This window comes from Pteropus vampyrus, unplaced genomic scaffold (assembly GCF_000151845.1).
Source record: "Pteropus vampyrus isolate Shadow unplaced genomic scaffold, Pvam_2.0 Scaffold348, whole genome shotgun sequence".
In the NCBI taxonomy this organism is placed as follows: domain Eukaryota; kingdom Metazoa; phylum Chordata; class Mammalia; order Chiroptera; family Pteropodidae; genus Pteropus; species Pteropus vampyrus.
This window is the reverse complement of record NW_011889129.1, coordinates 2,711,399-2,730,072: the sequence shown is the minus strand read 5'-3', so window position 1 is coordinate 2,730,072 and position 18,674 is coordinate 2,711,399. Positions and strand designations below refer to the sequence as shown.

Below are 18,674 nucleotides of genomic sequence, written 5' to 3'. Positions count from 1 at the left end.
AGTGTCTGGATCTTGACATTTCATTTCATCTAATTCATTAGACCCTTTTCCTAGTATCTATCACTTCCAAGAACCTCTATTTTCATTGCTTCCTTGGGATACCCCACTTTTCTGATTCTTCTGTGAAAACTAACTAAACCCCTTCAATTTCTCTCCTGCATATCTGAGAGTTTGAAGAGTCAATCTATCCCCAGGCAGGGAGATAGATGAATAGTACATTGAGTAGCTTATTCCAACAACTTTAGAACTTGATACTATAGCTAGACTATAATTAGTTGGTATGAGTCTGAATCTTATGTTGTTGTTTTTTTCTACACTATGTGTCCTGTCTCACCCAATTTACGAGAACTTTTCTTAGAGCCAGGGGCCATAGACGTCATACCATCCAATCTATTAAAACCTCAATATTCTATCTCCAAATATATTGCTCTCTCTACTGCACCCACCCTCCTCTAAGGCAGGAAACTGACAGCACACTCAAATTGGTTATTTCTCAGAAAGTTTAATAAAAAAAACTATTAAATAAACCAGTATAGGGAAATACAATGGCACTAGTGGTAGCCACTATGTGCCTAGAAGGAATGAGAGGAGAGGGCATTACTAGAATAGAAAGACCAAGAGAGATTTGTGGAAAGGGCTACCTGCCAGGAGCTGTAATCTTTTATCAAGAGATATAGGAGCCCACAGACACCTTGCAGATTGGGAGCCAAGGGAATACCCTGATCTCACTCTCTTGGCACCCTCCGATCTCCTGCCAGAGCTCCACATTGCTCAAGTTCAACCAGAAGCCAGAGGGTTCAGTCAACACAAATCAGCTTTCTGGAACACTGAGCAGGGCAGAGAAAAACAGAGTAAACCTAAAAAGGTTAAACAGAACATCATCTTTAACTGCAGTCACCTTAATCTATAGTCTGATTTCTTCATAGCTACCAAGCAGTCTTTTTTTTTTATTGTGATAAAATATATATAACATAAAATTTGCCATTTTAACCATTTTAAGTGTACAATCAAGTGACATTACATTAACAATGTTCTGCAACCATCACTATTTCCAAGCCTCTTTCGTAACCCCAAACAGAAACTCTGAAGCAATAATTTATTTCTCACTCCCCCAAGCCTCTGATAACATAATTTACTTCCCATCTCTGTAAATTTGTCAATACCTTAGATATTGCACATAAGTGAAATCATGCAATATTTATATTTATTTGGTTTCTTTCACACAGCAGAATGTTGTAACATATATCAGAACTTCCTTTCTTTATATGGCTGACTAAAATTCCATTGTATACATTAATGTATAAACAAATGTAGTATATGCATACAATGGAATTTTAGTCAGCCACACTTTGGTTGTTTCTACTTTTGGCTATTTTGAATAATGCTGCAATGAACATTAGCATACAAGTATTTGTTTGAGTCCCTGTTTTCAATTCTTTTGGGGATGGGAGACTATCTAGGAATACCAGGTGCTGTAGGTGTTAAAAATAAATTTAAAAATACAATAATAAAAATAAAAACATAAATTGCTATTAAAATATATATATATACACATATATATAAATTGCTGATGTTATTCTCTTTCTTAAAATGCTGTAATGCTTCCCAATTTCAAAATTTACTATAAAGTTACAGTAATCAAAACAGTGTAGTACTGGCATAAGAATAGAAATAGATCAATGGAATAGAATTGAGAGCCAGACATAAACCTATACATTAATAAGCAATTTATTTCAGACAAAAGTCCTAAGACAATTCAGTGGAAAAAGAATAGTCTTTTCAACAAATAGTGCTGAGACATCTTCATAACCACACACACAAGAATAAAACTGGACCCCTTACTTACACTTATACAAACAAAAAAATTAACTCAGAATGGACCATAGGCCTAAACGTAAGAGCTAAAAGCATAAAGCTCTTAGAAAAAAATGTAGGAGTACATGTGATGGTGGATTAGGTAAAAGCTTCTTAGATATGACACCAAAAGCACAAGCAACCGAAGAAAAAAATGGATAAATTAGACTTCATCAAATTAAAAACTTCTGCGCTTTGAAGGACGGTGTCAAGGAAGTCAAAAGATAATCCTCGGAGTAAGAGAAAATATTTGTAAATCGAATATTTGATAAGGGATTTATATTAAGAATATATAAAGAATTCTCACCACTCAACAGTACAAAAGGCAACCTAGTGAAACATGGGCTAAAGATTTAAACCGACTATTCCCCAAAGGAGATCTACAAATGAGCGATAAATGCATGAAGAAATAAATGCTCAACGTTGTTAGCCATCAAGGAAATATAAATCAAAACCACAATGAGATACCATTTCGCTTGCTCAAGGATGGCTTTAATAAAAAAGACAGATAAAAACAAATGTTGATAAGAATGTATAGAAAATGAATCCCTTTGTTTTTCTCTTGATTCAACTTAAAAAGTTATATAAATACTTGTTTTTTTTCCCCCCTTTTCTTAAATTATAAGTTCTTTAAATACTGGGACTGCATCTTTATACAAAATTTATCAATCCCAAACTTTTAACAGATTTAAAACTAATAGCCCCATATGACAGTTTATCTCATCTAATAACACGTGTAAATTTTTAAAATTTATTGGGGTGACACTGGTTAATAAAATTATATAGGTTTCAAGTGTACAATTCTATAATACATCATCTGTATGACACGTGTAAATTTTGCAACTAATTTGTCTTGGCAGAGTCACCACAAGCATATTACTCAAGCTAGATGTATATAAATCTTTTTAATCCATGGTATTAGGGGCAGAAATGTGTACAACATTCTAAAGGATGTTGTAGAAATAAAAGAAGCAGCTGCTTTCTTACCACTGTACAGCCCAGAGTTCAGAAATGGCTGACCGGTGTCTTTCCCACTATTGTTGTCATACTCCCACCTCCAGGCAGCCTACCAGAGCACACAAATAACCAGTATGAGCTGCCTCACCTGTAGACTCTCTCAGATCCAATGAGGAGGTTTTATTCTCCAGATTAAATGTCTGAAATACAGCTCACCGGTGAAGAACTTGAGGCAGCTTACTGAAGGAGGGAACTCAGAACTGTGAGGAGAAAAAGGTAGTTGGAATTTCCATTTCTGGCCAACATAGAGTAACAGGGACTGGATTTACCTTCTACCTTAAACAACTAGAAAACAAACAACAAAATATATGAAACAATGGTTTTTAGATATCGGACAGCAGGTAGCATAGGACTGTGATCCTTGAGAAGAGGGAAACGAACAATGTGATCTCTATGATCATGCTATCTTACTGCCTGAAGGAAGCCTCCAAGCTGCTATGCAAGGAAGGAAAAACCAAATGTAAGCCAGAAGTCTCTGCAGTGAGGAAAAAGACAGGAGTTCAGGTTGGCCAAAGTGGAGAGACTGCAGGGCAGTGTATGGAGGGGAAGGAGATGCACAGAGGAAGAATTTTGGGAATCTGCAGAGCGGTCCCTCCAGGTCTGAGTCCTGATCTGTGCATGTACACTGTGAAGAAACTACCCAAGGCTGAGAAAAGATTTATGGAAAAGAATAACCAAGACAATTTGGGGACCTCTTAGAGGTGTGGGAATAGTTTGTGTTCCTGCCAGCCAAGATAAAAAAAAAATCTTGTAATGCTCAGTGCATTGGGTAGAATTCCAAAAATGGTATATTGTCTTCGTCATAGGGATCAACTAGCCCTAGATAAAAGGTTGCGTGGATCTACCCTAAAAAATGTTTAAATAGAAGCCTCAAAAGGATCCATCTGATTCCAAATACCTACACACCAGAAAAAATCCAACATTAGACAAAAGAATTCAACATAATATAGCAACCAATAATGTAAAATCCACTCAAAAAATACTAAACATCCAGGTCGGCTTTAGATCAAGCGGTTACTTCATCATGGCAGACTACTAATCCCTACCATGGGGTTCAAGACCTGCCAGTGCTTTCTGACTCTTTAAAAAAGATACTAAACATCCAAAAAAGCAAGAAAATTATACCCATAAACAGATCAATCAATAGAGGCCAGGGGCAGATCTGGGGATGCAGAGACACGGGGTCCCAGAAGCAGGGTGGCCCACTGGCTCAGGGCAGGGATATACCAAGGCAAGATGAGAGCCAGTATTATGACCCAGAAGAAACTTGCCAAGGACACTTACAAGAAGCAAGGGATTATCTTGGCTGAGTATCAGGTGGCCCAGATGACAAAGCAGTTGGACAATCTGAGGCAATGTGCCCATAAGCACAAGTAGGAGATCCAGAAGAATTGCAAGTTCCATGTGCAATTCCAAGACATGTGTGCCATCATGTGGATCCCCTGACTTCTAGAAAAGGCTTTTTAGTCTAAGAAGCTGGGCATACAGATTATCAAAGTGTGCTTAGCCCTGAAGCACCCGAATGGAGGTCTGAGAACTTTGGGGTATTAAAAGGAAGGGAAAAAACTGCCCAGGATGTCAGCCAAGATGACCTGATCAGGGCTATCAAGTAAAGGCATCTGGCCCTAGCTTTGGCATCATCCCTGTGGGTGCCGCATACCACATTCATTCTGTTCCAGCTGAGCTCAATATGGATCATACTGTGGTGCTGCAGCTAGCAGAGGGAAATGGCTACATGACCACCAATGAGATCAAAAACAGTCTTAAATGGGAAACAGGGTGAGTAAGGTAAGTGCTAGAACACCTGCTGAAGGAAGGGCTGATCTGACTGGACTTGTAGACCCCGGGGGAGCCACACTACTATCTTCTAGCTTTCTTCACTGACCTCTACTACCAGGAGGTTACAGCTAAGGAGGCCAGAGAAGTTCTCTCCTTAATCCATGAGAATGTGGAAGGTGGCACAGCAGTAGGCAAGGATAAGAGAGAGAAGCTATTGGTGAATAAAACCCGAACAATTTTATTTAAAAAAAAATAGAAAAAAAATCAATTGATAAAAGAAAGTCCAGAAATTATCATGGTGACAGAACTAACAAACAAGGACATAAAAGCAGCTATTATAAATATGCTCTATATGTTCCAAAGGTAGAGGAAAACATGACCATAATTAGAGAAGCAAAACATAAAAGATTCAAATGAAACTTGCAGATATAAATACAATACCTGAAATGGAAAACAGACTAGATGAAATAAAAGCAGATGCTGAAAAACAAGATCAATGATCCGAAGAAACAGCAATAGAAACCAACCAAGATGAAACACAAAGACAATAAAGAATTTTAAAAATGAACAGAGCGCCATTTATGTGTAGAATAATATTAAGCAGACTGGCATGTGTATAATATTCCCCTACGGATCCCATAAGGAAAGAAGGTGGTGAGAAGAGATTTAGAAAGAATATTTAAAGATATAAAAATATTTTTTAAAAATTCAAAAAATAAAAGATAAAATGGCCAGAAAATTTCCAAATTTGCTGAAAGCCATAAACCCACAGATCCAAGTTTAATAAATTCTAAGCAGAATAAATTTAAAGGAAACCACGCCAAATAATTTCATAATAAAACTAATGACAACAGTGATAAAGAGAAAATCTAAAGAACAGTTAGAGAAAAAATACACATTACTTACAGAAGAATAAATATAAGAATGACAATAGACTTATCAGAAACTATGTAAACAAGAAGACAAAATAAAAATGTCTTTATAGTACTGAAAGACAAAAACCTGCCAACCTAACATTCTTTACCCAGCAAAATTATCACTCAAAAATTAAGGTACAGTTCCTCAAAAAGTTAAACATAAATTACCGTGTAACCCAGAAATTCCACTCCTAGGTACGTACAAATCCCAAAGAACTGAAAATACATACTCAAACAGATACTTTGCAAATGTTCATTGCAGTAGTATTCATAATAGCCAAAAGGTAGAAACCACCAGTGTCTCTGTCAGCAGATGAACGGACAAACAAATGTAGTATATACATATAATGAAATATTAGTCAGCCATCCAAAGAAATGAAGTTTCGATACAGGCTACAACATGGATGAAACTTGTAAACATTATGCTACATGAAAGAAGACACAGAATGATAAATATTGTATGATTCCATTACATGAAATTTCTAAAAGACAAATTCACATAGACAGTAAGATTAGAGGTTACTAGAGCCCAGCAGGAGGAAGTAATGAAGAGTTATTGATTAATGGGTAGAGTTTCTGTTGGGAGGGATGAACAAGTTTTGGAAATAGTGGTGATGGCTGTACAACATTGTAGATGTAATTGCCATTAAATTTTACATTTAAAATTGTTAAAATGGCAAAATTTTATGCTATGTCTACTTTACCACAATAACAAAGGCAAATGAACTATTTTTTAGATAAACAAAAGATAAGGAAATTTATCACTGTAATTTTGATGAATGAGAATATTCATGCTCTACAAGAAATGTTAAAGGGAGTTTTCTAGACAGTCTTCAATAGCTTCCCATTGCCTTGAGAATAAAAAACAACATCTTAAACATGCCTTACAAAGGCTCTGTATGCTCTGGCCCCTCCCTACTTCTCTAGCCTCGTCTTACTTTGCTCACCTCCTCACTCTGCCTTTTAGGCTCACTGGCCTTCTTTCAGTTTGAAGTCTTCAAAAGACCTTTTCACATGCTAGTCCCTCTACATGGGAAAAACACATAGCTTTGCTCTTTCTCACCACCTTCAACTAAGGAACTCGTACCTTCAAATTTCAGCTGAAACACCATTTCCTTGGTAAAGATTTTTACTATTACGATGACCATGTCCTGGCTTGCCTAGGGTAGTCAGTTTTCCCCTGTTCATCTCAGCCTAATTATTAACTGCTCTCCCTTTCACTCTCAAAAGCATCCCAGGGTAAATTACATGGTCACTCTATCCATGAGGAAGTCCTACCACCACATGGGTCAGCTGCATTGTTACATGTTCTCATAGCTCTTCGTACTTTGCCTTCATTGCACTGGTTTATATTTAGTTATTTGTGAGGATTAATATCTTTGCCCCTCATTAGCCTGGATAAACTTGGTCCGCTGGGACTGTTTGTTTTTCTTCATTCATTCATGATTGTGTCATGAACATCTCACACAAAACCACATACTATGTGAATAGCATATAGTAAGCACTCATATTTGCTGAATGGATAAATTTCTGTCTAGCAGGCTAATTTATTGAAATACTCTGTACTTTTCCCACTCTCCAACCCATTTCCAAGGTGGAAGCCTGGTGTTTGTTCTCAATTCTGAACTCCATAAGGAGATTATGCTAGGAAAGGAGGGAAGACAGGGGAGAGTGCCAGGGCCTCTGAGCATCCAGGCCTAGAAAGGATACAGGTCTGCAGTTTCCATAAGCAGTGGGGACCTGTGGACTCCAGTGCTCTGTAGAACCTGAGGGAAAGGTTGGGGGTTCCATGGTGAACATAAAGGTTCCTCTACAAGCCACATTGCCTGCCACGGGCTGTCAGGTTAACAGGTGACCTCTCATAAATAACCAGGACTAGAGACCAGAAGGGCCTCCCTTCTCCACTCTCCAGAACAAGGGTTCTCAAATGAGGGCCTGTCTTATTTATCTTTGTATCCAAAAGCTCACAGTAGGTTGCCTGATTTGTTGAATGGAACTGGAACAATGACAATGTCAAGCTTCAACTATAGTCCAGATCCTTGCAGTGGGCAAGAGCCCCACCTACTGGACTCTTAAGTAACTGCAGACAGCTTAAGCGGGCTTCGCAGGGAGCAGTGGCTGAGAACTCACTTGGTCAGTAGAAACTTTGCTTTCCTGGCAGCTAGCTGTACTGGCGCCAGGAGCATTGCATTGGACTATCAATCCCCTAACACACTCAGGTGGACAAAATAAAGTACCAAGTCCTGACTTGGGACCAAATGCCATTGCTGCTGAAAGCTGTCAGACTTAGCATTATCTTGCCCCTAGTTCCCCACACTCCCACCATTTGATCCACCCTAAAGGCCCTCTTCTCCCACAGGAAAAATGTCCTCTTCCTTGCATGGCACATGCTTTCCTCACACCTGGCCAGCTGCTACTCTCTTCAGAATCCTGGGCCAATGTCAGTCAAATCTTTTCTTGCTTGTCCCCTTTGGGGTGTTAACTCTGGCCCTTAGTGACAGGACTCAGTAGTGTACAGAACTGTTCCCATGTCCAACTTCCCCCATGAGACATTGAACTCTCAGGGAGTTCTATGACTAGTTCATAGTAGGCAGGCACTCAATGTTGAATACACGTAGATCAATTTTCAGACATAGAAAGACACCTATGTTCTTGTCTCAACGTGCCACTAAGTTGCAGTTTTATCAGCCCTAAGCAAATCATTTGATAATCGGCTGTTTTCCCAATGGTTCTCAACCAGGAGCAATTTTGCCTCCTAGGAGATATGTGAAAATATCTGGAGCATTTTTGGTTGTCCAAACTGGGGGATGCTACTGGCATTTAGTAGAGGCCAGGGATGCTGCTACACATGCTACAACACACAGGACACTCCTCAACAATTATCTGGCTCAAAATGGCAATGTTGCTGAGGTTGAGAAACCCAGCCTAATAGGGTAGAAACCTACAAAGCATAAACCTACAAAAGAATGTTGGAAAGTCTCCTGTCGTGTCATTTTGAGGTACACTGAAGAGGGGCCTGAGCCATCACGTGTATGATTCACTGAATTTGTGGATTTCAGCAATAGTACCAGATCTCTCATGAAACCAAAGTTTCTAAGAAATAGGATCAACAGTGTTTGGCATCATAAATTAAGATGCTAAACAAACAAAAAAACCACTGCCAGGATAACTATTAACTCCAAGATCCAATTTGAGCCTTTGTTGAAATGACATGTTGCATATCACAAGGACACCAAGGAAGGTCATTTCCCAAATACTCTTTTTTTGTGCAAATGGCAGTCATAGAGTGCTTACTTACAACATGCCAGCAGCTGTGCTAAGTGCTTTAGATAAATTCTCAGTCCTTACAACAGCCCTCTGAGTAGTCAGATTTTACGAACAACATGGGAGAATACTCTCTATTTTAAATATAAGAAAGTAGATTCAGACATTAAGTAATTTCCTGGTAAATGCTGTTAGACAACTTGCTAAACTGCTTCATTTGTGTAACACGTTAGCTGCATATATACAGCGGTTTCAGCTTTACAAGACCTAAGGGGAAAGAAGGTCTGCTAAAAAAGCAAACAAAACTGGAAAGAGTTATGTTTATAAAAGAAAAAAATGAGTTATGTTTATGCAAAAGAAAAAATAAGCGTAGCTTTAAAACAATACAGTAAACTTAACAAATTATTCTATTTTAAGGAGAAAAATTAATGGATATATGTTATATTCCATTTTAGGATAAAAATACCTGAAAAAATATTTGCAATCTACAGTATGAGCAAAATACTACAACCTAAATATCTACCAATAAGGTACTAGTTTAGATAACTTATACTATTTCCATACAATGAATACAACATAGTCATTAAAAATAAGCTGCTGTATTATGAAATGAGCTGCAAAGTTATGAAATACCACATATAGCAAGTAACTGCATAAGGAAAAAGGTCAGCAGATACACATAGGACAGAGAAACTCTGTCTCTCAGAGGAGACACAAAAATCAAGTCCCAGGAAACAGGGCTAAGAGGAGATGAAAATTTACTTTTCACTTTATAAGATTTAACGAGTACACTTGAAAATGGAAGCCTAAGGAAAGAAATACCAATTCATTTCTTTTCAAATACTTAGCAAATACTTAGATCAGTGGGTTTCAATACTGATTGCTCATTAGAATCACCTGAGAGCTAACACTCAGGCCCTATCACAGAACACCAAGGTCTGACTCAATGGGGATGGGCCCCTGGGTATCAGTGATTTTAGAAGTGCCCCCAGATGATTCTAATTTTCAGCAAGTGTTATGAAATAACCAATCTATAGCAGGGGTTAGCAAACTTTTTCTGTAAAGGGCCAGATAGTAAATACTGTAGGCTTTATGGGCCACATGAAGTCTGACATTTTTTTTTTTAAGCCTTTTAAAAATGTGAAATACACTCTTAGCTCCTAAGCTATACAAAAACAAGCCATTTTGTCAAGCCCCAATTAAGACTACACATCGGCTGAATTATTAACTGGAAAAGACACCGTGAGACAAAGTATGGCCAAGAAGGCTCTTAAGTGAGTCACAGATCTGGACCTCAGCCCTCTAAATGAAAGCCAAACTGTTCTGGTTTAAGTAGGAGGTGAGAGGGCTTCGGACTCACAATAATAAAACTCCCAAGACACATTATAAACCGGACAGTTTATTATTTTGTAGTTAACTTTTACCATGCAGAATGAAATACCAATGTCAGCACATAAACAGTGCATTTTCTACCCAGAGGCAGTTACATGGAAAACCAGGTTATTACCAGGTTATTTGGCGAATATGGAATCCAAACAAGGGGAGGCTAAACTTAAGACCTACACCGTCCATGAAACTGAGGCACACCTTCCCACCACAGGGACAGCCCAACCTCCAGAGAGTATGATGACTCTTCCCTCCCCATCTTGCTCTGGCTGAGCACTGCCAACGGTCATGTCCTACAGCTTTACAATCAGCAGCTTGGCCTGAGTCATATCTCTGCTCACTGGTTTTTATCATTACCTGCACTGTTACTGAAGGAAGCACATCAAATGCTCCCATGTGCCAACTATAAGCCACAATAATCTTGTTAGGAGGCTCTCCCAACTGCTCTCCTCAAGTTTTACCAGATAATATGTTTTGTAAAGGTTCTTCCCATCTCCATTAGTACATACATGTGACCTATAAATTCACCTGACAATGTAACTTAATTCCTACTGAGGACTTAAGTTAATTATAGTTTTTCTTCTTTCATTGCTTCATCAGTGATTTCCAACCATGTAGGAGTTAATGAAACGAATTTTGTATCACTACTGCTAACAAGACAGAAATACCAAGTGATATATAGTTTCCAAATTAATGTTATTTTGTTCTCTAAAATGTAAAAAATCAGGAGATGCAGTCCTTCATTTAGTAGAAACTAAATGGCCATCAAAACAAGTCTTTGAACAGAAAAGTTTATGCTTTCAAATTAAAAAACATGTACTGCAAACATTATGTAATAATAATTACAGAAAACAAAATATTCAGACTGACCCCACAGCATTCACACCACACCAGAATTTGATCTATAACAAAAGTGACTTTTATCCCCAAAAGTAGCTAAGTCCATGCTCGCTGAAAACTTCGTCCTAGACCCCATGAAAGAGAATGAACTGCACAGTGCATGCTTAACATATATACATTAACCATTCTTAACTGCCCCTCACCAGGGCTGAAGGGTAGAAGGATGAAATGTGGATATGTGCACTCACATAGGCAGAATTCTCCAATTATAAAAATTCACACATGTGATGACCTTTACTATGTCTTGGGTAATAGCTTTTTATCTGTGGGAACCCACTTCTGAAAATCACAACGAAAATCAATAGGAAACAATTTAATATAAAATATACAAATTTCTCAGTATGAGGATTTCCACAGACCAGGGAAAAGGAGATGACAACTAAAACAATTTTTTCTTATAAAAGAACACTCCCCTTACTTGTCCTTGCTACTGAACACTCAAAAACAAAACTGTATAAAACTACAAACACAGAAAAGGACCAGAGATGTTCTGATGCAAAGTCTTTGGACCTATTCTAGACCACTGTCCTCATCAAGACCTTCCCTAATAGGTCCACTGAGGAAAATAAGTAGTCTCAGATCATCAACCCTGCTTCACTATAATAGCCTCAGGTCACTCACTGTCAAACTTAATTGAATTGACCTGGACAGAGATGGAGCCTCCCCGGTAGCTGCCCCGCTTCTTCTTGGTCTTCTCATGCCGGAAGGATTTGCCTTTGGTGAACTTTAGGACCTGATTGGCTCGTTCTCCCCAGTCTCCGGCTGCACCTCGCTGGTGAGTAGAGAGGTGGTTAACACAAAGGATACCAGGGCCCTGTCTTTTTCTGCTCAAGGCAAGGTGAACCCAGAGAGCTTCCCAACCACCCAAAGCAGAAACTGTCCTCTCTCTTAACTCATCCACTTCAAGAATGATGAACATCCTTTCTCCTCACCTTGGCATCAAAGGAGTTGTCCGCCACTCGAGCATCCACCTCAATTTCCTCCTCCCTGATCCTTCGGAATGGGGATGATGCCCTTTTTTCTGCCTGGAGAAGAATGAAGTGGGAAATTAAAAATGGAGTGGTCAGATAACAGAAAAGGATTCCTGTGCCAGGCCAGGCAGAGAGCTGTCAAGATGATCCCAGATTCTTCTTTCTATTCTTTAAAAGGCTGGCTCTGAGAAGAAGACAACTTACTTTCTTCCTTTTTGGAAATGTATTGGGAGTCTGAGGCTTTATCTTCTTGGCTTGAGGAGTCTCTTCCTCTGTGGCAGCCTCAATCTGCTTCCGCTTCTTTCCTGAACCTACAAAACAAAAGCCAGACTCAGGAGACCAGTTTCTTGTTCTTCTGTCCAGGTTCCCACACTAAGGGCCTGCAATTGGAACCTAGTCATTTTGCCTCCTCTTTCTACCCCATCCTCGAAGAGTATATATCCCATCCTGATTGCGGGGTAGGGGAGAGGGCAGGATACCGAGGCAGCTTCTTTGGATACAGACCTGGCTTAGCAACTACCACTGCTTCCTTTGTCCCTTCTTCCTCCTCCTCGCTGCTGTCCCTGTCTGCTTTTCCATTCTGGGCAGTCAGTGCAGAGGTGCCATTGGTTCTGGGGGCTTGTGGTCTAGGAGTGCCCTTGCCCTTGGGCTTCCTCTCTTCCTCCTCCTCACTGGAGTCATCAGAAGAACTGCTGCTGCTCTCGGCCTTTACTTTCTTTGCAGAGGCTGGCTTGGAAGGGGCTACAGCTCCTGTTTTCTGCAGCTTCTTTTTAACTAGAGGTTTAGACGTCTTCTCCTCCTCTTCCTCACTGCTGGAGCTGTCTGAATCAGAACTGCTGTCCCCATCACCCTGAGAGGCCTGTTTGACAGGCAATGATGAAACTGCTTTGGCCATCACCTTAGACTTAGGGGTAGCCACAGTCTTCTTCACCTTCTCCTCCTCCTCGCTAGAACTGCTCTCCTCCTCGCTGGAGCTGCTATCAGCCTTTCTGGTCAGAGGCTTCTGGCCACTGCCTGCAGGCTGCTTGGGAGTTGTGGCTGATTTAGCTGCAGGCTGCTTGGGAGTGGCAGCTGGCTTACTTGAAAGATTCTTGGTGGTACTGGCTGACTTAGCAGGAGCTTCATCCTCAGAACTGTCAGAGTCTAAATAAGAATAGAATGAATAGCTCCCTAGATCAGACCGAGAAGAGTCCCTGGAACTCCCACTGCCCTGAGGGCCTCCATATGCCTTACCCGAGCTATCTGAAGAGCTCTCTGCTGCCTTCTTTGCTGGAGCTGGTTTACTGGCTGCCTTGGAGATGACTGCCTTCGCTGGCACTTTCTTTTCTTCCTCAGAGCTTGAATCTGGAGAGAATCTATGGCATTAAACTGGGTCGAGTCCCAACCCAACCAGGAGCAATAAAGAGAAGGATGTATATATCCACACAGAGCCTTATCCCTGTCTTGCTTCAGTGAAAAGAGAGACAAAGTATTTGTCTTCCTATTCCTCATACACCCCCCAGACCCACTCACCACTTATGATGACTCACCAGACTCATCACTGCTGTCCTCACTGCTCTCCATAGATTGTTTCTTTTCTGCAGCTTTCTTGGGAGCCTGGGTTCCCAGGGTCTTTTTGGGTGGGGGAGCAGAAGGTGGGGGGACTGAACTATAGGGACCTGTTTAAAAAGGACAGTACGGTGGTTTCAAAATACATACACAAATTCTTTGATACTGCTCTTCTAGAAATAGAGCTTAACCCCTTCCCTTGAGTAAGGGTTAGAATGAGTGACTCATTTTTAACAAACAGAATATGGCAGGGATGCTGACATGTCATTTTCAAGTCTAGGTTATAAAAGGTAATGTAGCTTTCTCCTTTCTCTGGGGGAAACTAGCTGTCATGTCAAGAAGCTCTTTTGGAGGGGTCCACGTGGTGACTACAGAGGTTCTCCTACAACTAGGCCCTGGCAACAGTCATGCAGTTTGACTCGCCATGTCCAGTCACCTGGTTTTTTCTTCACAGGTTTTTTCTGCTCCTGCTCATCCTCCTCCTCACTGGAGGAGTCCTCGCTACTGGAACTCTTTTGGGTTGGGGCAGCAGCTGCTTTCACTGGGGCCTTGGCCACTACTTGCTTTTTAGGTACAGTCTGCATCATACAGAGAAAATCAGTTACCACAGGTAAACATTGACACGACCGATCCTGCCAGGAAATAGAGACCTTCCCCTTTACCCCGGTCTCTTCTTCCCTGGTAGAAGTTATGCCCCAGACCTTCTTGGGGATGGCTGCTGCCTTCTCCTCCTCTGAGTCATCACTACTGCTGCTGCTGCTGCTGCTGCTGCTACTGCTGCTGCTGCTGGCTGCTTTGCCATTGGCTACTTTAGGTGCTACTCGAGCTGGTGTGCCTAAGAAAAAAGAAATAGTGTAAGAAGTATCAAGGAATTAAAGGACCATAAAAACTTTCTTCCCATTAGCTCAGAACTTAGGAGTCTATCAATAATCTTGCCTTTAGAGTAGGCATAAAGTAGACTATTGTAGTTTATTGTATCGAAGGATGTCTTTCCTACCCAATTTCAGGAATAAAACTATCTTTAAAAGATTACATGATGCAAATAATTTAAATATGCCCTCTGAAGTCTTTCACTCCAACTTCTAGAGAAGCTGCTATAAATCATAACCTAACCTTCATCACAGGGAAATTACAGAAAAAAATAAAAATTCTCGTTTGTCCTATGGAATAAAGGTGCAGAAGGAAAAATGGTAGTGAGAAACACAAAGAATAGAGGTATAAGTGGTCACAGTAGAATGGAATTTGTGGGAATATATCTATGAAATGCAACTAAAAGATGACAAACATACCACTGTAAAAAATATAAATTGTAGCAAACTTTCTCGTTACGAGCCTCTAATTATGAAACCTTTTACTCATTAATAAAAAGCTTAAAAAAAAAAAATAAAACACACTAATCAATACCTCTGGTTCAACAACCAGTACCATTTCACTCCTGTGCTGAATGAGCAATTTAAACACCAGTCCCAGAGCAAAGTGGTCCCCAGCCCGGCCTTTTAGAAACAGAAACAGTACCTGGTTTGGCTGGAACTTTAGCCTGAGCTTTAGCTGCCACTGGTGCTGTCTTTGGCTTCTGGTTCTTTGGTGCCTCATCCTCTGAGCTGGAGTCAGAATCAGAATCTGAGCTCTCAGCCTTCTTAGGAGGAGCTTTGACTGCCCTGACTTGGAGCTTAGCTCCCTTCTGTGAGGAAAACACACAATGAGTAGAATCTGCAAGAGCTTCTGGGTACCCAAAGGGCATTGTAAGGTAGGAAGCTTCCTAGGCTCTTTATTTTTTAGAGGCTAAGAGAGCAGTAGAAGCAAGCGAAAGCTAAGCAGGACAGCACATAAAAAGGACAATAAAATCTTAATAGGGAATTAAATGTTTAACCACTTGATCTATTGGCTCTGTCCCTGACTAGAGCTCTCAACACCTATCTACAAAACACTTGTCCCATAATCACGTGCCCTACCATCGTTCCTTGGTTACGAGCTAGAAACCAAGATATTAGGTTTCTTCTTTCAGATCCCTTAAGCAACCCATCTCCTTCTCAAAGTTTCAAACCTGAACAGGTTTTTTCTTTTTGTCCTCCTCCTCATCATCACTGGATTCTTCACTGCTGCTGCTCTCTGATGCTTTGGCTGCAGCTTTTCCAGGATGCTGAGGCAGAATAGCCCGCTTGGCAGGTACAGCTGAACAAAAGCATAGATCCAAGTAAGAATCAGCTATGCTGTATAGGCGAACTACAAATCTTTTTCCTGGAACTGCTAAGCCCAACTCCCTGCCCGGCCTTACCAGCTTTCTTAGCTAGAGATCCTTGGGCTTTTTCCTCTTCACTGCTATCTTCACTGTTGTCACTGGATGAAGTCGTCTTCTTAGCTTTCTTCGCCACTGGCCCATTTGCCTGTAACTTCCGCTTTGGAGCCTTGGTGGACCTGCTGAGGTAGATTATACTAACTTCTGGGTGATCAGAACCTTCCCAAACCAAAGAGCACAGCCCAGCCCACTTGAGGGCGAGAAAATAGCCACAGTAGTACAGAGAAGACTTACTTGAGCCAGAAGCTATAGATATCCAAGAGGGAAGAGGCATTGGAATCCTGCTGGGTCTATGGGAGAAAAGAGAAAAAACTGGGTAAAAAAATTTTATCCTGGTTATTCTAGGGTAGATCAGATTTTGTGTTATTCTCTCATTAAAAGCTACCTGTTCTATACCTGCTATAGTTCATATAAATATTACAACTTTGTAGACTTCTACTTGCACAAATTGGGAGAAAAATATTCTGAAGTATTTCCCAGTTTTTGGTATCAAAACCTTTGGCTATTCCTATAGTTTCTGGCACCATCTATCCCCCACCTGTCAATCCTATTTATCAAAGCCTTTTAAAATGTGCATATCATTGAGCAATCTAGGAATTTATCTTACCCATGAAACAAGGGCACATTTACATAAAAGGGTATTTGCTGCAACGTGGTTTGTAATACCTTATCATTGAAAAACAGCCTCCAAGAGAAGTAAAAAGCTATGTCATATATTCAACACAGAATTGCATCCAGCTACTAATTACACAGGTATATATTATTGATACAAAAAAATGGCAAGGCATTACAGGACACACAAGAGTACAGGATCAGAGTTAGATGAGTATAGATATGAAACTCACTTTTGCCAATTACTGTGTGATCCTGAGCAAATTACGTAATCTTTCTGAGACTGTTTTCTTCTCTACGAGATGGAGATAACACTATACATCTTACGTTGTTGAGAGGATAAGAGATAAGGCATACAAAAGGTTTATATCTGGAAAAAGCATTTGGCCCTTAATAAGCTCTCCACAAAGATTAGTTTTTGCCACATAAAAAAAAAAAAAAAAAATCCTGATTCTCAAAGGCTCAAGTCCACCTAGTAAATTCTCTGGAAACATTCTTTGCAGCCTCCCTAACAGTAAATTTCAAATAGTTCCAGTATGAAAGCAGTTATATCACATCACAGGGCAGGCTGTCCCAGCTTAAAGAAGTCCTTTCTGAGGCTGATCTGATTCTCCCCTTGTGCAGCCTGATTCTGCCACAAAAAACAAGTCTCCTTAGTCAAAAACTAAGACAGTCAAAGACTAAGACTGCCAAAGACCATCTACTCTCCCAAGGTTTTTTCCCATGCAATCATATCTGCTTTTCTTGAGATGTAGATTCTAAACCTTTCACATTCCTGATAATCTTCCTTTTACGTGTGTTTGGAACATCCTAAGTTACCCAAACTATCACAGCTTTCATTCATCCATGCTTCCTGAGCATCACGCACTGGGATTGTCACTTTCTATATATCATGTTACTAAAACTCACAAAAATCCTAGAAAGTGGATGATAACATCCCCACAGAAATAGAAACAGACAGTTTAAGCAAGCTGCTCGGGTCATACATCTTAAAGTGGCAGAGCCTGGTCCCAAACCTGTATTTGTTTGATTCTATAAGTCAAAGATCCAAGCCGACTACTATGCCTGCTTGGTTAGGGCTATGGTACTCAATCCTGCTTCAGTATAACTAAAAGCAAAATCATGACTCTACTCTCGTTCATTTTCTTTGCTAACGAAAATCCCAACCTTCTAAAGCAAATTTATCTATCTTTGAGTCCTGGAATAAGAGTTAAGGTCAAGTCATGCTTTGCATCAGCCACCGTAAAGCCCAAAGAAGAAACCAGGAGTCTCCATTGCCCCCTGTGGGTCAGGGCGCTCCCTCCTCGCCGCACTCCGCCAGCCACGTGATCTGGGCCACGAGGGTCCCACGCTGCCGCCACTGCCATCCCTCACCAGAAAGAAAAACAAGATTCAGCACTATCTAGTCAGACTTCGTGGACTTTGGGCTTTCTCTGGTCACCGCCAAGAGCTCGGCACAAAGGCTCTGCAGACATTGGGCTGGTGGGGACCTCTCTACCTGGAAACCTAAGCACGTCAGGGCCCGGAGCTGTGGTCATCCCACCCCGGCCCATGCCCCAGGCCCGGGACTCACAGCGCCTGTTGCCTTGGCAAACTTGTTGGCCACCTCCGAGAGCTGGTTATCCCGCAAAAAGCCGAGCACGAGGGGATACAGGTCGCTGGGAACCACGCGGCGCAAGCCGGCGTCCGCCATCCTCCGAGCAATACGCGTCACTACCGCTGCAGACGCAACGACTCAGGAACTCAGGAACCAACAGAGGTGGGGACGGACCCGTGTGACGCCATCGCGCCGCACGGGCGCACGGAGGAAGGGGCGGGCACACTCCACAGGGCAGTCCCGCCTCCACATCGGAGGCAGGGTCAAGGCGAAATCTATAAGCTCTTTCCGGTCCCACGAGTGCCGCCATCTTGGTAAGGGCGGAGCCCGCCGTCCGCCACTTTGTGAAGGCGGAGCCCTGACGTCAGGGGTCACGCTTTCGGCCGTGGCGGGAAAACTCCGGACTTCCCGCGCCCTTTCCGCTGGAGGAAACTTTTCAACCAGCAGCCGTTTCCCGCGCCCTAACTGGGATTCATGTTCCAGAGTAATGGGTGGACTGACGGGCTCGAGCTGTCCTTGGCCTCTCGAGTTGG

At 41.2% G+C, this 18,674-nt stretch overlaps 1 protein-coding gene and 1 pseudogene across 4 annotated transcripts; one reads left to right on the top strand and one right to left on the bottom strand.

Moving 5' to 3' along the window:
* The first annotated feature begins 3,616 nt into the window (after window positions 1-3,616).
* On the top strand, window positions 3,617-4,906 carry LOC105304657 (annotated as a pseudogene).
* Window positions 4,907-10,210: 5,304 nt separating this feature from the next.
* Window positions 10,211-18,318, bottom strand: NOLC1 (nucleolar and coiled-body phosphoprotein 1). Of its 4 annotated transcripts, none has more exons than XM_011378905.2 (13): window positions 18,118-18,318; window positions 16,167-16,222; window positions 15,912-16,054; window positions 15,681-15,808; window positions 15,152-15,317; window positions 14,299-14,471; window positions 14,073-14,214; window positions 13,618-13,746; window positions 13,322-13,432; window positions 12,593-13,231; window positions 12,293-12,399; window positions 12,050-12,142; window positions 10,211-11,889 (listed from the first exon to the last, which is right to left on the bottom strand). In XM_011378905.2, the coding sequence occupies exons 1-13, from the start codon at window positions 18,235-18,237 to the stop codon at window positions 11,731-11,733; spliced, it is 2,166 nt and encodes a 721-aa protein (XP_011377207.1). In that variant the 5' UTR covers window positions 18,238-18,318; the 3' UTR covers window positions 10,211-11,730. The 4 variants fall into 4 exon arrangements, with proteins under 4 accessions (XP_011377207.1, XP_011377211.1, XP_011377208.1 ...); XM_011378909.2 differs by having other exon boundaries at window positions 14,338-14,471; XM_011378906.2 differs by having other exon boundaries at window positions 15,912-16,051.
* Window positions 18,319-18,674: the final 356 nt, after the last annotated feature.